Source organism: Garra rufa, chromosome 11 (genome assembly GCF_049309525.1).
Source record: "Garra rufa chromosome 11, GarRuf1.0, whole genome shotgun sequence".
Classification (NCBI taxonomy): domain Eukaryota; kingdom Metazoa; phylum Chordata; class Actinopteri; order Cypriniformes; family Cyprinidae; genus Garra; species Garra rufa.
Window position 1 is genome coordinate 6,171,338 of NC_133371.1, and position 27,255 is coordinate 6,198,592.

At 39.4% G+C, this 27,255-nt stretch overlaps 1 protein-coding gene across 7 annotated transcripts in view; it reads right to left on the reverse strand.

Annotated features, from left to right (window-relative positions):
* Positions 1-5,237: 5,237 nt before the first annotated feature.
* Positions 5,238-27,255, reverse strand: part of sema6d (semaphorin 6D) — a 51,172-nt gene continuing 29,154 nt past the window's right edge. Inside the window, exons 1-19 of one of the 7 annotated variants that reach the window (XM_073850090.1) lie at positions 26,215-26,337; positions 18,283-18,448; positions 16,796-16,907; positions 16,605-16,665; positions 16,219-16,281; positions 16,016-16,117; positions 15,758-15,848; positions 14,006-14,125; positions 13,665-13,753; positions 12,946-13,163; positions 12,728-12,859; positions 12,371-12,526; positions 11,729-11,902; positions 11,246-11,386; positions 11,028-11,105; positions 10,776-10,834; positions 10,368-10,424; positions 9,734-9,892; positions 5,238-8,778 (exon numbers count right to left, since the gene is read on the reverse strand). In XM_073850090.1, coding sequence (XP_073706191.1) covers positions 7,487-8,778; positions 9,734-9,892; positions 10,368-10,424; positions 10,776-10,834; positions 11,028-11,105; positions 11,246-11,386; positions 11,729-11,902; positions 12,371-12,526; positions 12,728-12,859; positions 12,946-13,163; positions 13,665-13,753; positions 14,006-14,125; positions 15,758-15,848; positions 16,016-16,117; positions 16,219-16,281; positions 16,605-16,665; positions 16,796-16,907; positions 18,283-18,397 — 3,219 coding nt within the window. In that variant the 5' untranslated portion in view covers positions 18,398-18,448; positions 26,215-26,337 and the 3' untranslated portion in view covers positions 5,238-7,486. Of the gene's footprint in view, positions 8,779-9,721; positions 9,893-10,367; positions 10,425-10,775; positions 10,835-11,027; positions 11,106-11,245; positions 11,387-11,728; positions 11,903-12,370; positions 12,527-12,727; positions 12,860-12,945; positions 13,164-13,664; positions 13,754-14,005; positions 14,126-15,757; positions 15,849-16,015; positions 16,118-16,218; positions 16,282-16,604; positions 16,666-16,795; positions 16,908-18,282; positions 18,449-25,637; positions 25,825-26,214; positions 26,338-27,255 lie in introns of those variants that run through there. The other 6 variants (XM_073850087.1, XM_073850088.1, XM_073850089.1 and 3 more) reach the window with 6 other exon arrangements.

Consider the following 27,255-nt stretch of genomic DNA (forward strand, 5'->3'; position numbering starts at 1 on the left):
AGTGAAAGAGCAAGCAAGGATGGAGGCTGCATATAAATGCGGCTTTCTAGAGCTGGGCCTCTCTGGGAATTTGCCACAGCTCTGTGTGAGGAAATGTAGTGACCACAGTATGAGAGAGTGAGATTTTTTTTAAAAAGGGTGTGATTCTTCTAGAATGCATGCTAAAAGCAAATGAAGAGCCACTTGTGCTAACAAAGACAGGGGAGCATTGCCTCACAAACACTCATGATGTCTGTCTCACGTCAGATGTCTCAAATTAGGCCCATTTAAACCCCCTCAGGCCTGCATTTGGCTTTTAATGCATTGAGCACTGTGTTCAACAGGACATTGATTGGTTGAGGTTTCAGTCAGAGGTCATATCAGTGAAATTGCATGTCCAAACACTCCTCTCTGGATAAACTCCAGAATCGCAGAGGACGACTGCATTTATCTCAGAGGAATGTGGGATTACCCCTAGCATGTATCTACCTGTGTTAAGATAAAAAAAAAGCAACAAAAAAAACTTTTCAATAACACATTGAAGACATTTGTTTTTTTAATGGTTTAGGACATCTGCATTTGCCAATTTAATAAACCACTATACTACTTTGGCAATGGACACTGCATCGCTAATTAGAGGTTTCACAAATTGCAAATGTGAAAGTTTGAAAGACTGTGTTGTGAAATCCACAATGAACCATTCAGTCAAAGGTATTTAAAGAACCATCTCTTTCTTTCCTTTTTATAATCTGAAGAACCTTCTTTCACCATAAAGAACATTTTGTGAATCAGAAAGGTTCTTTAGATGTTAAAGGTTCTTTATGGAACCATTTAGACAAAAAAAGGTTCTTCTATGGCATTGTGAAGCACCTTAAACAATATAGATTGTTATAAAGCAGCTTCAAAGTAATGAACAGGAAATTAACAATCAGTGATGCAAACTTCTTGTATTCAAATATGAGACAAATTCAAATGCTGCTGTCATTATCCAGCTCAACTCAGTTCAGTGTTGATTCAGTTTCATCTAATAACTGTTCCTCAATTATGAAAAACGTTAAATTCAATATATGGAGCTCTACAGAAGGCAACAGTGTTGTTATTCAGCTTAAGTGAGGTCAGTTAACTAAATTGAACATTAACAATTAGTTTAGATATTGCAAATAAATCGATTTAAGCAGCTTGTGTCATCCAGCTTAATTCAGTTTTCTTTACATCTGGTAGTGAGTATAAAATAATAAAATTGTCTAATATACAGTTCACCTGAAATAATAGGTGGCGCTAGAGCTATGTGTCAGTGTTATTATTCTACTTTTCGTCGCACACACTCTTCAGTTGCACACGCTAATATTCTGTGCTGGGGGTAACGCATTACAAGCAACACAAGTTACGTAATAATGTTACTTTTTCCAAGTAACTAGTAAAGTAACGCATAAAAATATCTGTTACTTTTTAACGCCAGATACCCCCCCCCCCCCATTTATTGATTAAAAGCTCACTTGTCCTCATGTTGAGAGAAATTGTGAGTAAGATGTTACTTTAGTTCTAGAATAAATGTAACCACGCATTAATTCATTTCACTCACTAAAAAAAAACAGATCCAGTATTCCTCAAAATGAATAAAAACAGTCAAATTCAACGCAAACCTGCAATAATTAAATATGTTAAATAATATTAATAAATAATAATAAGCAATGTCTTTGCTGCCGACCTTCGATGATCCAATTCATCCATACTAATAAGCAAAAATTACTCAAGATAATCTAACATTTATCTTCCTGTTTTTGTATTGCTGAAGAGTTGACATTTTTTCTTCTGCGGTCTACTGTACTGTACAGACATGAATTTACTTTTCTCTAAGCCTGAGGCTTTTGGTGTAAAAAGGCTTTTACATTTGCCAAAAATAGAACTTTTTATATTAAAAACAACCAAGTCCTGCCCAGATTTAAAAAGTAACGCAAAAGTAATGTAACGCATTACTTTCCATAAAAAGTAACCAAGTAACGGAATTAGTTGCTTTTTTAGGGAGTAACTTAATATTGTAATGCATTACTTTTAAAAGTAACTTTCCCCAACACTGCTAATATTACTTCATTATAAATAAAACTCAAAAGAAAGTACAAGTGCACACTGTGGTAGTTACGTTATGAAATGTTAAATGACCAAAAAGTAACAATAAATTACGTAACTGGTATAAAAGGGATGAATTTGCATGCAAGTATGATGTCCATTCTATTAACCAGGAGCAGTTCCCATGTGTTTCATTAACAGTTTATGGTAGTATTGTGTATTAAGCATAGCATAGTAACTGTTGTTTCTTTAACCCCAAAAACACCACCACATTGCAGAAAGATGGTGTAGTTACAGGAACTACCAGCAGGGCCAAACAGAGCTGTGCTACCCAACAAAACCTTGACTCTTTTTCTCTAACAGTATTGGGTTCCAAACATTTTAATACTTATTTCAGATTTATGGTCCACACACAGATTATTAGTGACTCAGCAAGAGGAAAGGAATTGGTTTGATGTGACAGCTGCATTATTAATGGCTCACATTTAAAGCTGTGAGATCCGGGATGTTCTAGTACTAGGCGTCTATTGTTCCCTCTTCACACCCTTGAGCTTGTTTGTGTGTGTTCTTAAATCTTAAGTCTTAACTTTGAGTTGAAAATGATGATGAATGTCTAACTCAAGGTGCTTTTGTGTTCATGTTAAATGGTGAGAAATGACTTTTATGTGTGTACATCTGGAGTGTTTGGTCAGACTCCATTAACCAATGCTTGGTCTGCAGGTACAATGACAACACCATGAATCAAAGCCCATAAGCCTAGGGGACTGTGTGTGTGTGTGTGTGTGTGTGTAAGAGAGATGGCAGTGCTTGTTGAAATATTCCCCCGCTGGCTGATGTAATTACAGTTCACGCAAACCCCCTTTACAGAGAATAGCTGTGATTTCTTACCATTTAACCTATTATTTTATTTCCATTCAAGCGCACTCTTCTGTAATCCTAAAAGACTTACAAAATTCAATACTTTAAAAGCAGTTATGTGGCTGTGAATTAGGAAAGTATTGAGATTGTAAGCTGATCATCGAAAAACTAGTTGTTTAGTCTCTTTGGAGTATGTAAATTTTTTTTAATATGTTTTAACAGTGTTGTTTTCTTGAGAGTCAGATTTCTTGAGAAGGTTTTAGCATGCTTGGAACATGTATAATCTTGGACTACATTGTCCACATTCACTCACTGTAACTGCACAAAACTGTGGTTCTTGCCCAGAATTCGCTGCAGTTTGGTTTGGCTAACTATCTTATTTTGCAAAACGGAAGCTATTTTCTCAAAAAAATGTATTACCTAAAAATACAAATTTGCTGAAAATGTAGTCTCCCTCAGTTCCAGTTTGTTTATTGTAACAGATTTACAGACATATAACATTATATCACTTGCTCAACAAAGGATTCTCTGTAGTAAATAGGTGCCATTACAATATACAGACGAGCCCAAAATTATTCATACCCCTGGCAAATTTTTTAATTAAAAAAAAAAAAATACTTTTATTCAACCAGTAAGTTTTTTTTTTTTTGACCGGAAATGACACAGGCTTCTCCCAAAAGATAATAAGACCATGTACAAGAGGCATCATTGTGGAAAAAAAAAAAATATATATTACTCATCTTTTATTTGCATTTGAACAAAAAGTGGCATGTCCAAAATTATTTATACCCTTTGCAAACTGTCACCGTCTGAGGGAAAATCCAAAGTTCTATACCATTCCAAATAGTCCAAGCTATTCTAAAGCATCCTAATTACCCTGATTCATTGGGAACAGCTGTTTTAATCAACTCAAAAGGTGAAAAACAGAAGCTCTCTGCTGTTGGTTAGTGGACAATCATGGCTAAGACAAAGGAGCTCACTGAGGACCTGCGGCTGCGCCTTGTGGCTGCTCACAAGTCAGGAAAGGGCTATAAGACCATATCTAAATGTTTCAAAGTTCCAGTGGCTTTTTTAGTATTATTAAAGTATTATTAAAAAATCTGCACAGTGAAAAATCTCAGACGACGTGGTTGGAAGCAGGTTTTGCAGTGGCCCAGCAAGAGTCCTGACTTAAATACAATTGAGAATCTGTGGAGGGAGCTAAACATCAGGGTGATGGCAAGGAGACCCTCCAACCTGAAAGAGTTGGAGCTCATCACTAAAAATGAATGGGCAAAAATACCAGTGGAGACATGCAAAAATCTGGTCAGCAATTTTAGGAAGTTTTTGATTGCTGTAATAGCCAATAAAGGTTTTTCTATTGATTATTGAGAAGGGTATGAATAATTTTGGACATGCCACTTTTTTGTTCAAATGTAAATAAAATATGAGTAATATTTTTTTCCACAATGATGCCTCTTGTACATTGTCTTATTATCTTTTGGGAGAAGACTGTGTCATTTCTGGTCAAAAAAAAAAAAAAAAAAAAAAAAAAACTTGCTGGATGAATAAAAGTTACTTTAAGTCAGAATTTGCCAGGGGTATGAATAATTTCGGGCTTGACTGTATATTTACTTATTTATTTTTCCTGGATTCTTTTATCAGCTGTTTGGACAAGGGAACTTTCCCAACTTTCCACTTTATTTATCTTAACCATATCTATACACAATCTGTGGTAAATTCTTAAATATACCAGCCCAGACGTGTCTGACCTAAAAACTGAAAAGATTGGGCACAACTGAAATTCTAGAGAAGTCTCTACGATCTTGGTTACCTGATGCTATCAGTGTTTGTGTGAGCTTATGTGTATGTGGCTGTAGTCTGAGCCAGTGGAGCAGATGTTGGGTGCTCAGCTTACAAATGACTTTGGAGGATTTCCCAATGAGATGTGGAATGGCTTATTCTCCACCAAGATTTCAAAACAAGGGTCTAAAAATAAAGCCTGTGCTAAGTCTCTCATCAGTGAAGACGATAAAAAAACATCCGTCATGCAGCTCTGAGTTCCAGCACAGATTCAGCATGCAGAAGGATTGTCAGCATGTGTTGGGGTTCAGTTGATTTGCAAAATATTTGCATTTCAGAAAATTTGAATTGAAACTTGCTTCACATTTAAAGAAAGAGTTCACCCAATTTGACCCCATTTGCTCACTCTGTAAAGAGTAGAGTCACAACAATTTTAACATCAGATATGGCAAATCCAATGATTCTTGAGTAGTGCATAATATATTATCATTGGTCTTGCCAGTATGTGTTGCAGAGGTATCATTCTTAGTCAACACATAAGGAAAGAAACATTTTCTGTGCAGTAATATTTTATTTCAACTATACATGCCGTGTTAAAAAAGTCAACAAAAATATTCTTAAACAATGACTGTAATTATTTACACTTTCACAGTACAGCTTTACAATATCTACACATTAAAATATTCCAGGAAAGAAAAGCTGTATTCCAACTGCCAATGTTTGCACAGTATTAAAAATAAAAGGTAGACCAGTCTGGTTTCTTTGCACATAGAGTATTGACTGAACAGTAAAGGCTTGAAGTCAGATTGCAGATTTATATTGCAATATACAAGGCAGCTCAACACAGGACAACTTGAACCAGAGCACAGGATCAACACTCTCTCCTTTAATAAAACTTATCTTTAGCAGGCAATGATGCACCGGCTCAGCTGTTCTAATACAACCAGAACATGTAAACAAATATGAAACTTTGGGCTTGAACAGGCAAGTTTCACCTCAATATACTGAAATTCCCCAAGTAATTTCATACAAACTGTTTGTCTCTAATCGTAACTGATCTTCTCTAAAAATCTCGATTTGACCCCATTAAATGTTGTGAAATATCGTGAGCTGAGAGTCAGGTGATAAACATTTTAGATTCATAATACATTCATTACATGGCATCTTATCATTGCAAATTAGCACCTTCCAGAAATGCATAAGAGTAAAATGGCAATAAGAAAATGGCTAAGTAATTATTATTATTATTATCTTCTCTCTGAATCTCATTTCTCTAAAAGAAAACCATTCTGAAGGTCCAGCCATATCATAGTCTCCCTATCCAGGGCCGTAACTACACAAATATTGAGGGGATGCACCTGCCCCTACTCCAAATATTCAGCTTACTGGTCATTCAGTATGGGTCTTGCAATGACCAATTCCATAAATTTTACCCTTGGGTTGCGTACCTGCTCATATCCAACTAAAAATTATTTGATGATAGTGAAATGTCCAAAACCAAACCGCGCTCTCATGACTTTAATAAGGCACACAAATACACTGATCCAGGTAATCTTGCCTTGAAAATATCCATACTTAAATAGTTGTATATTTACAATAACGCCATCACTGGCACCACTCTGCCAGACACACTGGTAGGTTTTGCAGTGATTGTACACTTATAGTGAGTATGCATTTGAGGCCTCTATTCTTTTAAACAAGCAAAGTGAAGCATAACTCTCAGATAGGGTCTAGTATGAGTTGAGGTTGGGTTTTGCCACAGAGCTGAGGAGTGGTTTATAATAAGGAATGTGCTGTTTGCAGTTTTATGTAATACTTTGTCTAGGGAACAATTGTTTTGGGTCTTGAACTTTAAAGACCCAACAGCAGTGCTTGGCATGTCGGAAAGGAGAGAGGTTGATCAATGATCTGCCTTATGACATAGCTGAAAGTTGACTTTATGGGATTACAGGATTGCCAGTGATTTTCTGAAACTAAAACTAACCAAAGAAAACATTGTACATTTTACCAGCGTGATTCTGTGCTGAGCCTGTGGATTTAAAAGCTTGAAACAGCTTGACACACAGGACCGCTGTATGGAACGCCACACTGGAGTCTGTTAAACATTGTCATCGTCTACCCTTAGCAGCACAAATGTTGAGGGCACTCTTACCCTGTGAGTTTTAAAATCAGTAGTCCAAGCAGGAGCCATGGACATTTCTTTTGCACGCAGAAATGATTAATTAATCTCTGGACTTCTTTGTCCAAACACATCTGACGTTAATGCACCCTAAATGGGATTTAGTTTTATGACAGCGATGACTCAAGCTTGTTCCCAGTTTACTGAAAAAAAAAAAAAAAACATGTTCAATGAATGCACACTGGTTAGCCCCAGAGACTAATCAAACACAGACACACACAACATGTCCCTTTCACTTTGTCTGTCTTCTGGAGAGATATCCAAGCAAGAATATCATATTTTCCAAACAGTCAAATACAGTTCACATTGACGGGGAGAACAGTGCATAGGGGAGCGTACGCTGCCCGATCGCCACAGCTACTACGCAGCTACTTTATGCTGCACGTCAGCTGTGACCCATGACCTCAGGCGTCCCTGCCGCCTTGAAGATCAGAATCCGTCACCTGCCACTCAAGCGTGACGGGGCAACGTCATTGAGAACTAGCACAACTACCCAAAACAGAAGCTCTGGCATCCGATTAATTTCCCTTCACAGGGAACGGAGATTGGTATGCCATATCTCTGCGGGCCAAACGCTTTTACTCCCACTGTCCATTCATCGAGTAAAATGCAGCAAACATTTCAGTAGCTATACTTGTTCACTGGCCTCATTTGTACAGTCTGTGGTGCAAAGCCATTAGGTTTGGGTGGCACATCGGGCTTTAATGATGCTGTCCGTTTGAGGGATGTCCGTGGTAAAGATCCATGACCATTGTAGCTGCTCTGCCGGGATACGGAAGGTGTCATAGCCATTGGCACCCCGTGAGAGTCTAGTCTAGTGGGTGGGGTAGGAGTTGGGGGCATATACCCACCTCTGTTCATACTAGGTTGCCGGGACACTATGGCCCCACTAGGTGAGTGCAGCCCTTTGGGCGGCGAGGATATGGAGTGCCGCTGGGATGAGCTGCGGTGATACCGCTGTCTCTCGAGAGTTCCCATTTGCCCTGTGGGCGATGTTGGTGTCGTCGGCACATCCACTCTCTTGGTCGGGCTATTCCTGGGCAAAGAGGAAGAGGGAGAGTACAAGGAGGCCTCTCGGCTTGGGACTTTGGGTGGAATCTCTGTTGGGCTCACAATTGGTTCCAGCATCAGGTGCTGTCGGGATTTGGGCATCTCCACCATGATGCCCTTGGGGTTGCTCTCATTCAGGTGCTTCAAGAGGTCATTCAGTGTGTTCCTGGCATCCACAGTGCGCCGCTGCTCTTTACGGCCAGATTTAGAACCATGTTGATCGCTATTCTGGACCTTCATTGCTGCTTGAGACCCTTCAGGAGCACTGAAGGATGCCTTGTTCTCATGTGTAGCATTGGGCAGTACCACGGCACTGGGAATGTGGGGGTTGCTGATGGCGGAGTGGGGAGGGGGACTGGAGGGAAGGTACTGCGGGCTTTTGGGTGGCACTTCTTTGCGGGAGCCACTTATCTTTCCATGAGCTCTCTCCCATTGGTTCTTAATTGGCTGAAGGCTCTTTTGTTGCAGCACAGGTGTGGACTCAGGTGTGGGCAGTGCTGCTAGTTCTGGTGGCTGTCCGCTCAGGAGCATCGTCTTAGTGTCTCCGGTGGTTGGCACCTCCCTCCCATTGCTCAACAGGTTGGTGTAAAGTTTGGGAGAATCCATATTGGGTTGGTATTCTTTCACAGGACTGTCAAACAGACCGTTGAGCTTGGCAAAGCTGCCAGTGGAATCAGTGCAGGACTGTGCTGACTCTGCATCTTTTTGGATTTTCCGTGGAGTGCGAAGGAAAGCGTCTCTATAGCAGTAAACGACCATGCCAGCGATGAATGCACCGAGCAGGAAGGCAGCTAACACGCAGGAGATAAGGATATTCATGTGCACCATCTGGTTAGATTCACCTGCTTGTATTTCCCACACACCTGCAACACAGATAGCCAAATAGCATGTTAACACATTTGCAGAGTTGATCACTGAACAACTCTCTCTTAAAGCAAAAAGTCCTTCCCCCCCCCAAAGGTGCTCAACAATTTGGTGTGAAAGCGTTCCAGCATTTTAAAAGCTTTTCAAAGAAATCTACCTAGCAGGAAATTCAGGATATGTGGTATCCTGCGATTATAATATTAGCGAAGTAGGCAAATTAGTAAAGAGGTGTGGTGGAGCATTTTAATTTCACACGGGATGTAGTATCAGGTGAGTTAGTATGTTGTTTTACATGAGAGAGTTTTCCCAATGAGAGTTAAGCCCGCTGTCTTCGTCTAGTCCCCGGGGATGAGTTTTGTTAGTGTCTGCAGACATTCGAAAGAGTTAGTTGGTGAATAATGTTGCTTGAGAGGTTTATAAAAGTGTTGCTTAGTGGCAAGGCCTTTGGAAGATTTCCTAAAACCCAAAACCATGGGCATAGAAAGTAAAGGATGAAAGAAGATAAAGATGTAGCCATTTAAGACAGACTAAACAAAAAATGTAATGGAAAATGCTTTAAATGAAAATATACATAAAATAAAGTTACAAGTGGAGGACAAATCAAAGTAACATAAAAGATTTTAAAAAGTAGGGAAAATAATAATAGAAAGCTTTATACGCTGATGGAATCTGAGTATAGCTGCCTGTATCCCCTTAGTACACTTCAAGACAATAAGACAGTGTGCTGACCTGAATGTTTTCAAGAGCACTTGCACTTGGAGTCTGTATCCTTACTTTGCTAATGTAGTGTGACCGCCTGCAGAATTGCTTATCATGCCATTATGGTAACGAAAGGGCTGCTATCAGAGATGTATGCACTCTCTCAGATGACTAGCAGCGCTAATAGCAGCTATTACCCAGAATTCCATGCAGCAGCGCAAAGCGCTCTGGTCAAGGCCTTACCCTCCAGCACACCTGGTATATGCTCAACAGAATGTGAAGTGGCTGGGTCATCGTGGAGCACAAATTTCCGTGAGCCAAAGAGTTGGGGAATCTGAGTGGGGATGGTTTGGGGTGATTGTATGGGTTCAGAGGCCGCGGGCACTGTGACTGACGATGATGGCGACTCCGTGTCTGTAGCGACAAACAAACTGTTATAGAATCGGAGCCCATGATAGGCGCAACGTAACGATCGGGGTTAGTGCATACTGACAGGACTGTCGTACGTCAGTTTATACAGTTCATTGAGGTTAATTTTTAGAGGTTGACTCTGATGTTTTCAACCATTACAGGGAAGTAATGGCTGTGCAGAGTCTCAGGTAAGGAAAATTTCAGCCTGAGAGGAGGGAAAGGATGAAGATTATCTCAAATAGAATGAGGAGACGACAATATAGTCCAGGGAGATAAAGTGGAGGAAGCACATATCCATGCAAGAACGAAAGAATGAATGGATGAAATGATGGTGCTGAGAGATCAGGTGCCTCTCAAAGATAATGATGAAGATGTGATGGAAAGCACAGGAATAAAAGGTAGGTGCAGCAGTAGAGGAGAATAGAAAGGGAGAAAGATGAACTCAAGTAAGGAAATCAGTGCAGTACAGGAAACTAACCAGAGGTTGGGTCGCCATATGATTTGAAATCTGGCGCTGATGTAGTGGCCAAAAATTCTAAAAGAATTAAAGGAACAGGAAATCAGCATAAAATAACAAAAATAAAATTTTGAAATTATAAAAACGCTAAAACTGTTTTTATTAAAATTACAAAAGTAAAATTTTTAAAAAGTGTTTGTTTTCCTCTGGTTTACGCTGTATCGCTCTTTTACTTGCAAGTGTGTGTTTTTATAATGTTAAGGCCTACACAATGTATGTGTACACATGTGAGTGTTTTATTGTCAGAGGAATTAGTATGATGTTTGTGTGATATGTGTTAATTTCCATCAGCTGAGAGTGTGAGGGGGTTACTGACGTCACAACTACTAACTAATGTTTCTGAAAAGGTGCACGTGTTGATGAGCTCACCGTGACAATCGCCGAGGTGAGCCGTGTTGCCGTATTCAACATCTTGCTCATAACCAGTTCTGCAAAACAAAGAGTGATGAGAAATTGAGTGCAAAGTTTTGTCTGTTATTTAAAACAAACAAAAAACAGCATTTATACTACAACTAACATTTAGAATTTAATGCAAGTGAATTCAGGCAACAAAACATTAAATGTAAAGGACATTGGTTTCTTGCATTTACTATATGCATCTTATTTTCATGATTGACTTACTGCACAGCTGCAGGAATACGCTCACAAGCTCCATGTGACATCCAACCGCAGTACGGGTCTCTAGAAGCAATACAAGACCTGCGACACAAAAACAAATGTTTATAACTACACAATATGGAAATAAAACACCGTAAAATGGTTAAGGAGGTTTCCTGTTGTTCATATTACAAAAATGAGATTTAGAAGCCTGTATAAACAGAGCTGCATTCAGGACTCACTTTTGACAGGAACTGTGTCGTTCACAGCGGCTGAGTGGTATTCTGACCACACAGCTGGAAAAGGCCACATAGAGTGTGTGGGTGTCTTTATCTAGGTGGAAAGACAGAATTCGTCGATCATCCTCGTTGTTGGATAAACACCTGGGAGGAAAATAGAACAGAGGGAGGGAGACAGTGAAGAACAGATAAATCACATGTTATCGGATCTATGCGTCAGTCACTGCTTTCTTCAGTCACACAGTTCAGCAGAAAGAGAACAAACAACCACACACTGACGAAGGAAAACCTTAAAAACATTATCTCAAAGGATCAAAAACTTTCATTCAGGTCACAAAAAGACAATTTAAGACTCTTTTCTGGGTGTATAGCCAAGACAGCCTCATAAAATGACTCCGATCTTTAGAAATAAGCTTCCCACAATTTAAAGACAAAGAGAACGCATCTAGAGACTGATCATGAGATAATTATAAGATGAGAACATACTTGGCTTGGTTGAAAACGTCAATTTCCTCCAGTAGGACACTGTCATTCAAAGACAGTGGGGACGTCTTGGCCAGAACTTTTAGCACGATGCCTGCCTCAGAGCCAATGAAAACCACTGTGTAATTCTTATAGGGTCCTGCGGTGTTATCAACTGCGAGTGCTGTTAGCCTGTACCTATAAAGAAGGAGAAACACTTTAGCACAGGGCCGCTTTTCAGTTACAAGTAGACGCCTTAACTTGATCTGACACAGAACAAAACATGTTGAAACGCGACACATCTATCAAGACCTGAACTAGTAAATTAGGTGTGCCAATTGTTTAGAACGTGAAACCAACACTTTCCTGGGAGGGTTATAAAGCGTATACCTGATACTTATTTAACAGGTGACACTGGGTCTTACTGTTCATTGTGTTGTTATGCAATTATGTTTAATGTGAAAATCTGTGCTAGTATTAGACTTCCTTCTGACAGATATCAACAGTTTTTCTGATTATGGAATGTAGCCCTTTCAGTCAAACCAAAGAGAGCTGGTGGCTTTTTCTGTCAAAGTGGGCAGACTTTGCTATTAGTCAAAAGTCTTGGTGTGAGGTGTCAGATCAAGGTTTTTCAGACTGGGCTGAATGATGGCACTGTGCCCGTACCTGACTCTTGTTTTGGTGAACCACGGTTCGTCTCCAATGGAGGGGACTGAGGTGTCCATGAGTGGGTGTGACTTGATGAACTGAAGGGTATCGTCTGGAAACTCGATGGAGGTTTTGTAAGACTCTGCTGAACCGTGTCCCGCACAGCAGCCGGGTCTGAAAAGACAAAACGCACACACATGCAGTTCCGGTTGAGGGAAAGAGGGCAAAGAGCCATGTGCTGCATGCCTGTAAATCTATACCCGCCTCCATATGGTCACTGCACACACAGGTTAAATATGCAGCATGTCCAATTATCGCTGGTTAATTATTAATCTCGCAATGATTAGCCCGTCACGCACTAGTGGATGCACCAACCTGGGCTTGGGCAGCTTATCCTCTGGAAACGGTGTCCACACTGAATCTGGCGTCTTTTGCTCTTTGAAACGGCCACGGAATGCTTTCTCGATGTCCACCATGGAGAATGCACACACCGCAGAGCCAGGGATGCTAAATAAATCAGAAACTGTGGCATTAGTGCCGTTCAGGTTGTTTCCATGTGGATATTTTGTGAAAAGGATTTTGACAAGCTTTACCTGTTCAACTGAGTGGTGAAAACTCCCACCACAGAAGGCACCCCATTAATGTCGATGATGTCCGTAATAGCCTGAAGGACGTCAAAGTAGAAAAACGATTCTCCAGGAACGGAACAGTTCAGGCGAGCCTTAACAAAAGATGTCCAGTGTTTTTCCAGCACCCGCTGAGACCCTCCCATGTCATTTTTACAGATCCGAGCCACTCTGGAGTAAACCGCCTGCAGCGAGAGAAAAATAGCAGGAGAAACTCAGCATCGCTCTCTAAATAATAGATCTATCCCCCCAGCGGCTAAGTTGAATCTAAATATACGCAAGAAACTTTTTTTTTCTCTTAGAACAAAACTGCAACGTGCTAGAGGGCTTGAATTAGTACCATGTAACCATCTTAATAATTCACTACTGTAAACCCTGCTCTGGATGCAGGTGTTGACTGCAATATTAACTAAACTTAAATATTCATTAGTCTGTGGTACAAAGAAGTCGTTATATGGGCCAATTTAAAGCAAATCCTGAGGCAAGGGATGATATATTGACCCTCTGGGACAAACACTCATCTCTAAATAAAAGCCTATGAAAACTGCATTAACATACAAATCAGAACTACATTATTACAGTTCAGAAACCACAAGTTTACCATCTGATAGCATCACTATACCATGGTACCATCTGGTTAGCATCTGTAGCATTGTTAGCATTGTGCATTACATAGCAAGTCGCACCTTTCCCAAGTTGTTGTGCTCAGCTGCGATTTCTCGGAAAAAGAAGTAGACAAAATCCCCATAATCCACAGCGTGGAGAAAATGTGGCTCTGGAAGAGAAAGAAAGAGAAGCATTAGAATCTCCGCCGCTGACCTCAAGTTAAATTTTTATGCGTTTTTGTTGGAATGGCTGAGTGTTGACCTAGATTGTGCCACAGGAAGCTGGATTTTACATCAACACCCACCATTTTATGTTTCTTCCACACTGACCCAATTTTTTAAGGTACAGTTACAGGTTATAGGTTAAATGTACACTGAGTTCAACATGTATGACTGAAGCAGGCAAGCAAGAGCTTCGGTACCTTTCAACCACTTGGAGTCATACTTGATGGTGCGAAGGGCAGAACCATCTCCCATGCTGCGATAAATCACAGCATCGCTGGCCAGGAAGTCTGCCACCGTCGCCGAGTACAGCTTACCATCTATGACATAAATATGGAAGCTTAATACACACTTTAGATTCATTACGCAATTAAATACAACTCAAGCAATGTATTTGGAATGCAGCACACGCTCACAGAACACTAAAGGCCTATTGTCAGGAACGAAACGGACCAAACAAAAAACCTAAAAGCACTCTGGACATTCAGATTCTTAATTGCAGGATACAATAAACAAGACATTTCATAGCACTTTTTGCTTTTTACTTCTTTGTTCCTGCTATTGTATATGTTGCAGGTGCTGAAAAAAATTAGGGATGCACCGAAATGTAAATTCTTGGCTGAAGCCGAACAAAATTACACACTGGGCCGAAGGCTGATTACCGAACATTTTTTCACCATTGCATACATTAAATAGCCAATATTAGCTTTTTACAGTTTTGTCTTGTTTTTCAAAGAAAAAAATCAATTACAAAACAACAATTTAAAAATGTTTATTTAACAATTAAAATTTTTAGCATTCTAGTAGACATTATAGCCTACCAACAAAGCACAATTTAGCTTAAAATTACTAATTTAGTAAAATAATATTCTTTGGCCATTTTTAAGACCCCCTTCTTGAATCAGGCATGTGTTTTTAATGTACAAATAAATGCAACCTTGCTGAGCAAAGGAGAATATTATAATACATGTATTATTAGAGCTGTTATAATGATTGTTTTCATTATTTTTGTGTTGCTTTTTTATTTTATTTTACAGAACCACAGTAAAATTACAGTACTAACATTTATGAATGTTGACTTTTATTTTGCTGGAAACCCGCAAGAAGACCTCAGTACTATTTTTTGCTGACAGCAGCAGATTTATGAATGATTCTCATCACACAGATTTTCCTCTTGCTTTGGACTTTGAACCCTGGCTAAGGAGCTGGTGCAGCGCTGTCAGAATAAATACAATTGGTGAATGTATTAGACAACAGAACGTTCTGTAGTTTATTTACTAATGGTTTAAGGCCATTTCGCGATTTCAGTCATCATACAGTAACCAGCAACAACCAGCCCTTTTTTCTTCTAATGGAAGACATGCGATGCAATACTAAGCAGTGTCGCGCTGTCGGTGCTCGTAATGATTTTTGCGTCTTTCTCAGACATGTTTGCTGCAGTAGTGTGCGCCTCTATTTGATCCCGTCACGTCATTGTTCGGTATAATTTATTTGGCCTTTTCGCTTATTCACCGAAAGAGCTTTTTTTGCTATTTTTGGCCGATTAATTTTGGTTGCTGAACATTCGGTGCATCCCTAAAATAAAAAAATAATTCTGCTGTCTAACTAATAATGAATACAATTTCTTGCTTTAAGCATGTTTTAAACACTCTTAAAACAAGAAAAATATTTAGATATCTCAGAAATATCTGATTAGATTTTTTGCAGTGTTTGCCCTGTACAGACTCATTCAGATGCACATGTGACATCACACTGCCCTAATTCTTGCCAGGTTGTGTTGTGCCTGTCTGTACGCTAACATAGCTGGCGTGAAGACAGGACGTTCTTGCGGCTTCTGATTTATGCGCAACATCAGTCTCGCCTCTCATTGGAGCGTTAATTTTATCCAAAACCTTTAAAATTCATGGCAAAGTTATTCATCATCCTCCTCATTATCCTGACAGCTCTCATACCAGCAAACAGGGCAACGTTCGTCTGCTTGGCGTCAAACGGGCATCGGGCCAAACCGCTGATCTCCTCCCCGTCAAACTCCAAGTTATCCAACTAAATAAGAGAGGGAAAGAAATAAAAAAAGATATATAGAGAGAGATCCAAAGCTCTTATCTTCCTTATCTACTGTAAAACTGCTCCCATTCACATTAACCAGTCACTTATTAAAAGCAAAACAACAGGCACACAGTCACGTAGCCCTTATAAACAACGTGACCTACCCTGTAGTAACGGCACATGGGGTTGAAACCATTTGTTCCGCAGATGAACACAAGATCATCATTTCTCGGAACCAGGACTTTAATGAAATTATGGCACTCGTCCTGAGAGGAAGAAAAGACAGGGAGATTTATGTTTGATTCAGTGCTGTAAATACAACAGAACCAGTGACAGCTGATTTATGCTGAAAAGGTGCAGGACTCACTCTGTGCTTTCCCTTCATGGCACACGTCTCCCTGTCCGCCTGCCCCGACCGCCACGTCAGCTTCTGAGACATCAGACACCATCACCATTAAACACTGTTTCGCCCCCGCATTCTCATAAACATTAGCAATGTACACTGCCTTTTCATCTGTATATATCTTTGAGATTTACCATACAGCTTTAATACAAAGCATAATTTTGGATTAATAAGATTTCATTGGGTGGGAATAGAAGGACAGAAACCTAGTGATTTACAAGAAGCATTTCCATGATTGGAATTGGAACTTAGATTAACAAGAGATAGCCTTTATCACTCCGTGCTTTATTATGTCATACCTTGTTGGGACAAAAGCGCTGTGGTCATAAATTAATTTACTGTGAACTCACCCTGTATGGAATAATCTCGTTCCTGTAGGACTCTCTCAGACTCACTAAATACACCTGGTCCCTGGGTGAGAGAGAAAGAGTTTATACACAATTACTACTCATAGTTTTAGTGTTCATCAACCAGCTTGTCTGAACTCTCAGAACAGGTCAAATGGTCGAAGATCTCGCTTCCGCTTCCAGTGCTAACTTACCTGCCCGCGATGAAAAGTGTATCATGTATCTTGGTCATCAGCTGAAAGTCCAGTCTGTGTTGAGATTCGTTGCCAGAGGGGCGTCCACGAAACACGGGGTACTGTCGTGCATCTGCGGAACAAACAGATCAGCTGTTATTCAGTATTACCGTCAACTGAGATCAATGTTGGTATTGATCGGATGTGGCAACTGCATGTTTAACTGCCCTGAAGAAAGACTTTGCTAAAGTAATGAATATTACACCAGCAGGCCCCGTATTGACATCCAGTGGCTGCACTGTCAGCATGCTGTACTGTTTTATCACTGCAAAGCACAGCAGCACTAATGCAATGACTTCATTTGTGCATGTCTTCTTCCAAAGAACGTGCATGGCTGTTTCTTCAAACACAGACACTTTCATGTCCCAAAGGTTGATATTAATACAAATGATTACTTCATGACTTTTTACTATGCCTTACATAATTCATTTTTGCTACCTTTCAGATTTGGTATTTGTGTGCTTTCATTGGTTTAATCTTGTCCCAAACCCAGACTTTTAATGTTAAAATATGAGATTCAATGATAAATATATGTAGTATTTTTATTACAATGTTGTTTATTAAAACAAGAATGAAACAAACCATTTTATATTTAAATATTTTCAAAATGTTCAATTGTGATGTCATTTCATTTTCATGTACACCTCAAATAATTTAGCTACTAAAGTTTTTTTTCTCCACGAAGTTGGTCTATGGATGAAATGAAGTGACAATCAAGAAAATATTTAGGATAAAATATTAATTTTTAGACATAAAGCTAAAACTAAAAATATGTGATGTTTTTGTTAAATTATGCAAAAAGTGTGACTATATTATTTAATTGCATGCGTTTATGATCCATAATGGCACCTTTGAAATGCAAGAATGAAGAAGAAATTGTGTTTGTGTTGTATGTATATTTGCTCGTCATTGTTTATGGGAAATATGATGCACTAGTCAGAGAGTTTAAAAAACTGCTTTATTGCAGTTTACTTTCTACACTGCAAAAAAAAAAAATTTCTTACTTAAATTTTTTTAGCTTGTTTCCAGCCAAAATACCTAAGAAGGATTTGCTAGACAAGTACAAATTATTGTCTTGTTTTCAGAAGAAACAAGTCAAAAGTAAGTTAACTTTTTGCTTAGAACAGGCAGAAAACAAGATTATTTTTCTTACCCCATTGGCAGATTTTTTTGCTTGTTTCAAGCAAAATCTCACTTAAATTTGACTTGTTTTTTCTGAAAACAAGACAATAATTGTTACTTGTCTAGAAAATCCTTCTTGATTTAAGAATTTAGATATTTTGACTGGAAACAAGACAAAATTCTAAATTAAAAAAAAGTGCCAAGTGCCAAGTGCCAAGATTGCCTTTAGTTTAAGAAACAGCCGCATGTCTTTTTCAAATAGCTATATTAAGATCTTGTGTAAATAGAGGCAATTCAGAATCATTGTGACGTCTGCTGGTTCTTACAGTGTCGGTCCACAACATCTAAAGGGATGTTGTCCTCAGGAAAGCTCACAGCCTCCAGATGGGACGCCACCAGCAGCAGTAGCAGCAGGTCAATCGTCAGTTCTCGCCACCCCATCGCTGGCACAGAGGGCACACACCTTCTGTACTGCACTTATGTAGATGTTACCTGCAACACACAAATACACATGCACATGTCAACATACATCAGCTATTTTTAACTACTTCCTCTTGTTTTTTTGTGCATGACCTCTGTCAGGATTTGCTGTGTAGATTAGAACATCTGGTTTTTGTGTGTACGCATGCAGGTTCACTTCCAGCAGATCATTTAGTGTGTGTGTGAGTGTGTGTGTGTGTGTATTTGGCAGCCAATACCCATGATTGAAAATCTGTCCATGAGAGGAAGGTCAAAAAACAGACAGAGAGGGCGTGGAAAGTGAGCGCTTAAGACACCACAAAAGCGAATGTTGTGCTATAGCTTTGATACACACTTTAACACGTACACAGTATTTTAGGATGTAATTCATGTATTATTATCTGTGCACGTGTGTTTGGATTGAATACTATAATCAGGAGTGTGTTTGCTGTGCCTGGCACAGAAGTCTCTAAATGGACATTCGAACAGGAAGATTTTCAGAGGTCTGCGTGCTGTGGTTGGGGTCGTGTCCTGGAGAGACAATCATCTGTGCATATTAATGAGCAGTGTAAAGTCAAATATTTATAAAGCTACAAATTATTCATGCCAGCAAGGCCCGAACGGATATAAACAATTTACATGGAGACAACAAAACAGCTTGGCAGAAAGAGAGAGAGAGTGAGTGAGTCAGGCCTCAATCATTTCCTGAGTGGGTCTCACCACACATGCTCACATATAGTATTGACATTTTTGCAATTAGCAGCCCTGCACACCTGCTCCCATGCTGTAATATGCATATGCTGCCTGTACCACCCTGCTTTTATTGATTAGCCGTTGATTGATCAGTTCTCAGTTGATCAGCTCAATGGGACATGGCCTGGGGAAATTCTTCAACTGAAATGCGATCCACAGTCCTTCGAGGAAGGGCGATTCTCTGCTCATCTGTTGCCATAATGGATCTTCATTTCTACAGACTGACTGCAAGGGATTCTTGGCTATCGTGCTTTGATCGGATCAATAGAAATTACTCACTCTGGCAATTTTTTGATATGAGATGAGAAGAGAGAAAAGGTTGATGATATGAGAAGACGAAGGTCTGAAAAGAGGCAGGAAAAGATAAAGGAAAAAAGGGGAGAGAAAAGATGAGAAGAGACAAGTCAAGGTGAGAATTGAGGAAAAAAAGAGAAGACGAGAGCAGGATTAGAGACTAGAACACATGGAATACATAAGACGAGAAGAGAAGAAAACAAAAGACAAATGGGATGAGCTGAGAAAAGAAAAGGTCAAGAGGAGACTAGCATGATAGACAAGAATAGACAAAAAGTAGAGACAAGACGAGAATAAATTAGATGGGGCATGAATTTAAGAAAGGAGAGGAGTTAAGGGAACTACAAGAACTGTAGAAAAATAAAGAAAATAGAAGAGAAAAGAAAAGAAAGAGACAAGAAAAAAATAATATAGACGAGAAGGACACCAGATGAGACAAGATGAGAAAAGAACAAAATGCATAAGAGGAAGAGAAGTAAAAGAGACAAGATGAGACCACATACAACAAAAAGAGAGACAAGATGAAGCAAGAATTAAAGAAAAAAGAAAGAGAAAAAGAGACAAGAGAAGCTGAGAAAACACAAAAATAGAACAGATACGATGAGGAGACACCAGATTTCTTGAGACAAGCATGAGACTAGAAGGAAAGGAGAGACAGGATGAGACCAGATGGGAAGGAAAGAGGCAAGAATTGGAGCAAGGAGACGCAAGGAAAAAACAATGAGACAGGAATGAGAGAAGATAAAAACAGAACAGATGATACCAAAAAAAAAAAAAAAAAAAAAAAGTTGAGGACGGCATACTGGATGAGATGAGACAAGTATGAAAGACGAGAGAAAGAAGGATAGACAAGAAGGCGAGACAAGAATAAGGATGAAGTTTGCCCATCTGAGCTTAAGCGATTAAAAGCTTTAATGTTTGGACACTCAGTGGAAGCCAAAGGTCAAGGGGTCAAAAAATGTGTCCATCATAACGGAGCTCCAAATGAATTTCTTTTCCCAAGTGCATCCTTGATCCGTACAGAAGTGCACACATCAGCAAAGCGGCACTCTCTGAGGGGCCGGGAAACACCGTATGGATTAAGTGATGTGTACAAGAGAAGCCCTGGTTTAATACAGCACTGAGAGTGTAATCACAGCTTCACAGCACCGTATCATTTCCTCCGCCTGGATATTACTTCAGGAAATAAAGAAGGATATTTCCAGCACCCTGGAACACATTCATTGTCAATGACAGAAATTCCTCACAAGCTCTAATCATTATTCATAGAAACACCACAGGGAGTTACGCAGACACGCTACAATACCACAACAATTCCGGCGTACGAAAAACACCAGGCTTGGGCAAAGAGAGCGAGAGAAACCTAATGCAAAACAGAAACAAAGGACACACAAAGGTCAGCCAGCTTGAATTTCTTTTCAATATACAGCGAGCGCAACGTGTTTTCTATTCAATGTCTTGGTTTGGTTTTCCGTTCTTGCCCTCCGGTGTATGAGCCTGGACAGGCCCTGTGCGAGAGAGGCGACTAGTCACGCAACCCGTTAGTGTTTAGCTGCTCCCCAGCTACTCTCATTACAGCCTCTCTCTCTGCGACGCAATCGCACGCTCGTTGATGTTTTTGGCTGCGTTTCCCGGGATGCTGGCACGCCGCTTGTGTTGGCAGGTCGTTCCAGTAAGATTGCCTGCAGCAGATCCACCCAGCGCCCGCCCGCGAGAGTCCAGCTGCAGGAAATGCGACAGCGAAGGCCAAAAGAACAAAGCCGGTCGGTGACGTTCTGTGGCTTCAGTTAACCTTGTGAAATAAACTCTCGCCGATGGCAGACATCGGTGCTAAGGTTAGTTTTATGCATCCTGATGCAGGAGAGAATTATGTCACTTAACTGAGGAGTTGCATTTCACAATCACTTTGCTTTAATTTAACACGAACCCTACAGGTCTGCCTGAGGCCTGACTCTGAGAAAGAAGGCAAAAGAACAAATCAACCGACACTGTGAAATAAAGCTGGCCAGTGTGATGGTATATACCACACAATGGCAGAAATGTGCCAGCTGCTAAAGAACATGTGCTATACCGTGTTAGATGTATACAACTGGCTATCAGTGCTTATGAATGCTAACATTATTTACATACAAGAACAATGAAGAAACATGGGGTAATGTGACAATGCAGAAAGGTATGCATGCCAAACAAGTCCCAAAGCCATTTTTAGCATGTATTAAAGTGTAAAACTAGTAATTAAGGGTATTTATTAAGCACAACATGAAAGAGAGTTTAATCACTTATGACTGCCAAACAAAAATGACAAGTTTCTGTGCTAACACAATGCGAAACTATAAACTCTATAAACATATAAAGTCTTAAGTTATAGTATATTAACATAACTGGATAACGTAACTGGATTATGCACGCACACACACACACACACACACACACACACACACACACATGTTGGGTTTACATGTTTTATGGGGACATTCCATAGGCGTAATGGTTTTTATACTGTACAAACCGTAGTTTCTATCGCCCTACACCTACCCTACACCTAAACCTAGCCCTCACAGGAGATTGTGCACACTTTTACTTCCTCAAAAAAACTCATTGTGCATGATTTATAAGCCTGGGGACCTGAGAAATGTCCTCACAAGGTCAAAATTTACTGGTATTCCTATCCTTGTGGGGACATTTGGTCCCCACAACGTGATGAATACCAGGTACACACACACACACACACACACACACACACACACACACACACACACACACACACACACATACATATATATATATATATATATATATATAACATTATTACATAGTAACATACAGTCAACATTTAAAGTGGATTAAAAAGTTGTCCTAAGCCCAGAATGTGTATTGTTTTGGTTTTAGGACAACTTTGCTGAAAGGTTTTGATCCACTTAAAATGTTGACTACTGTATACACTGTCCATAGGACTCATGTAATATATTTATTAAGTTATAATAAAAAATATTCCAAAGTTATGCAATAGCTGTTTATGAAAAATAAATAAAGTAAATCAAGTTAAATTTAAGTATTTAAATACATATTCAGACCTGTATGCATATCAGTTAGCCATCAATTGTCCAATTGTCCTTTTTTGAGCTTTGACAGTCACCCATACAGATTTTTTCAGGCCAAAATATATTGAAAATATATGCTAAATATGTTGTAAAGAACACATCTTGAAGAAATATATTTTCCAAACTGAAAATGTGTTTACTTTAAACCTTCAAATGCAAAAAAAAAAAATACAATATATTTTGTTCAGTGTTTAAAAACATTTAGTAAATGCAATAAAAATATATTTATAGTTAGTTAGTTAGTTAGTTAGTTATAGTTATTTATATAAAAAAAATACTATATTGTGTAGTAATTTAGTTCTATGAAAAAATTGTTAAGATATTGGTCATACTGCCTACTTAAACTGTAAAATGATCTTCCCGTCTATCTCTTTTCACATCTCAACAGTTATGATGTGTGTGGTTGCAGAAAGACTCACACTGAGATTAGAGCTCTCCCACACAAGAGCACTGAAATCATAAAGTTGTTTACAGTGGGATTACAGCTGAGGAGTCACAACTTGTTACTCCACAGCTGCAAAATGGGTCACCACCCCACCTGTGAAGCCGTACTCCCCACCCCCTCTCCCAAAACCATCTCCTCCAGGTGTGTGCGTGTTAAGGAAACAATAGAGAGCTGAGGGTCCGTTCAGCCCAGGCCAGTGAGAAGACCTCCATGCTTTAAAGGTTAAATCAGTTACTCAAGCCTGACCGAGGCTGAACACAAGACAGCGGGACTGGCGTGGGCTTAGTGGACACAATGTGGCCAGCTGTTGTGACTGACTTTATTCACACACCCACATGAAAAGTGCTGAAGCTGCTTTACGGTGAAGTTTCAGGAGAGGTAGATGTTATCTGGTGCTCTCTGAAAGAGAGTTGACAGGTTCAGCAGAGATAAGAGGAAATGCAGGGGGGCAGAGCACTCTTGTGGTTTTCATTTATAGTATATCTAAGAGTTAATCTCTTAAAATGGATGTAAGACAAATTAACAAAAGCATGCATTAGGAGAACAGTATATCTAATTAACTTTCATATGGTCAAACAGAAAGAAATGGAGTATCATAATACAAGGTGAGCTGCAACTGTTTAACCAATCAAACAATTTGCTATAGGGTGAAATCACTATCATACATGACCTGAACCCTTCTGAGGTCACAGTAGAAGCTGTAAGACTAATTCAAGCAATTCTTCTACATATTTTTTTAAGTCCCCCATTGTGGAGACTTTTCAATTGTTTTCTATCACCTAACCTAACCCTCACATTTTATTTTATTTTACTATTTTTTTTTTTTTGCATTTTAATTAAGACATTTAGTTTGTTTTTTGATGTGTTTTCCTCGTAGGGAATGTTGGCTGCTTCTCAAGATGTAGGTGATTTCAGGTTTTATTGTCCTTGTGGGGACATGCGTTTCTTACAAAGGCTTATGTTTTTAGCTTAGGTTTATGCATTTGCTCTATATTATTTACTTTCTGGTTTTGAAATAAATAGTTTTGTTTGTGTACCATTGTAAACGACCATGTTTAAAATTAAACAGGTGGACCAAGGTTATGGCATAACAACAGAAAATTAACTTTGATGTACAACAGATGTACAGACCCTTACAAAAATTAACTATGGTTTTATTATAGTAAAAGTTAATAACATGTTGTTTATTTTTTTGCGCATTGATTACCATTTGTATAACCATAGTTTGACTAAGGTTAGTGTAGCAAAAATAATTTTAAATGTTACCTCTATCTTCAGTCTCCTCTACTTCATGTTTCTGCGTGTACACAGGACAAAACGAGACAATTGTGCAATTTATTCGTTCTAACGACTTACTTACTCATTAGTTCATTCATTCATTTCCATGAAGGGTGCCACTTCATGTAAAAACTCTTGCTACGTGCGTGTTTGTCAAATCGCCTCTTGGGTCACTCTACAATTTCTCTATGACCAATTCAGCCCAGATGAACAGCATAAAGCATCTCCAAACTAAACCTTCTCCGCTCGGAACTGGACCTGAACTCCGTCACCGAACAGAGCATGTGAATCAAAGCGTTCAGGCTGGAGTCGAGCCGTGACCAATCTCTTGAGTTGCAGTAAATGCATAAAGACAACAGAGGAGTGTTGGGTCGGTAATGGCTTCTGCTGGGAAATTGATTGTGTTAATGTATGACCGTGGGCTCCAAAACTCACTTTACACAACAACAGCAACACTATCTCTCTTCTCCCTCCCTCATTCCATCTACCTAGGACCATATTCTACAGGCAGTAGGGATTTTATTGTTGTTTTGTTGCTCAAAAGATCGTATCAGTTTGAATTATATGAATCAACTCCCAGGCAAAGGTTATATGAATTCAAGGCTCTACATCTTACTCGTTCTACCACTATGCGAACTTGGATCCCTCATCATTACAGGGCAGGATACATCTGTTCCACCCAATGTCAGAAATTAACTGGCATTGATTTTCAGGGGCATTTATGACCTTTGTGAGGGCGATTTTTTCCCTCACATAAAATACAAACATGTCGACCAATGTCAAATATTTCAAATGAATTAACTAATTAAAATCGATACTGAAGTGTCTTTTAAATATTTTCATTATGCTAAAAATGTACAGGAAGACCAAGTTGCCTTCATATTTTAAATATCAATGGCATTTAGCTCTAATCCCGGCTTAATTGCTGATCCTTGAGCCATCTACACCTTTTATTATATAAAAGAATAAAAATGATACAGTTGAGGAATTAAAACGCTTGTATCAGCTTCTGTTTTAGCTTTAAAACAGTTATTTAAATCGCGTTTTTGTTGGCTAATTTATTTTCACATTTATAGTATGATAATATCTTGAAACAAACATAATACAAACACTATATTTATAAAACAAACAAACAAAAAATGATTTCCCCTTTAATCGAACAAACGCACTGTTATCAACATGATGCAACAGTACCTGCTTTTCTCTCACTAATGTCAAAATCAGTTACTTTTATCTAAGAGCTTCCAGCCGTCTAGAATTAAGTCTAAATGCAGAAAAAAAAGTTGCGGTACAGCATTTACTCCAACATCTGTGTGTCACCAAAGTGTGAGAAGGAAAACAGAAATCCTACCTGAATGTTCTCCAAACGAGCATGTGGACTACGATACTCTCCGCGTTATATTCCAAAATGATTTACGCTATTAAATCCAGTGAAGATCAGACAGCATGTGTGTAGCTCGGTCCATAAAGCCAGAAGATCCCCATGTGTTTGTTTTATCCGAACCACGCAAAACAATTCCCAGAGCCCGTGGGGCTCGTCCAGCTCGTCCTCGGGATAAAGCTTTGTGATCTTCAAAAGCTCACCGATCAAATAGCACCAAGACCCTCCCTCTCCTCTAGTACCATCCCCCCGTCATTCACCAAACCAAACCAATACAACCCAAACCAAATAATACCAACTAAGTAATTACCTCAAGAGATATACTCTTCAGAATGAAGAACTTTAAGCGCGTGCGTCACTCCACTTATAAACAATCCGAATCGGTGTAAACGGGTAACAGGGTGAATAAAAATAGCTCCAGTTCTATTTTCTGCGCTGCACCTAGAGTACTTCTGGTGTTTTGGAAATCTTTTTTCTTGTCGCTTCTTTTCCCTTTTCCCAGCTCAAACGCTGGTAACGCTGCGTTTTCCCTATAAAATCAACTCACCTCATCTGAATCCGCGATTCTCTTTACGCGATTTGGATCGCAACAACTGAGTCAAGCTTGAAGTGTCTCTCCGTTCTGAGCGGGGAAAAACAAACTAATGCACGGCAAATGGTGTAACTCGATCCATCCCGAGTCCATCCATCAGCAGAACCAACCACAACCTAGCCTAGAAATTGATCCCTCCCCATTCCCTCTCTTTATCCCTCTCCCTCTCTTTCTCTCTACTCCCTCTATCCACTCCAGCGCTAGTAGATGTGGTTTTTGGCTGCTTTCCCTTGCGCGGCTGTTTTTTTCTTTCTCCTGCTCGAGTGTGAGACCTTTATTGTCTGTGTATGTGTTTATGTATATAAAGATATGCATTATAATATGTATTAATGCTTTTGTAGTGTAAACACTTTTTAAAACACCAATAAAACATCTGGGATCTCTTGTGTGTGTATATATGAGAGGCCCTCACATCTTGGTGACCCTAAGGGGCCCCCCTCTCTACCCAATCCCTTCCCCCAGCAGTAAGCTGCTTGTTAAATCTTTTCCACAGAACTGTTTTGGGAAGGGAGGACAACGAACCACACTCCTTGGAACTGCTCTTTGGAAGGAAATCTTGACTTTCAGCTTGAGGCGAAAAAGGAAAGGAGCAAATAGAATTTATTTTGACACAGCGCTCCCATGCATTTTCACCGTCAGAACCGGTTTCAATAATAAGGGCGTGCACAGAAAACTTTCTATTACAGTTTTTTCTGATTGCTTAAGCACATTTTTTGTAACTATTGGCTATTTTTGCAAAACTCTACACACAAATAAGAAAACCTTTCACCCAATTACCAAAACATTGTAGTTCTCTTGCAAAAGCGAACACCGCTAGATTAACTCTTCACACCTTCGTAAAAATGGTGTTTTGGTATCAAACAGTAAACACAAGCCATCATCTACTAAGCACACAATGTGCCAACTGCACACTGAAGGTATGAATACAAAACACATCTGGCTTTTGCTTTCTCTGTGTACAGATGTCAATTTGAGGTCATACTTTGTCATAGTGTC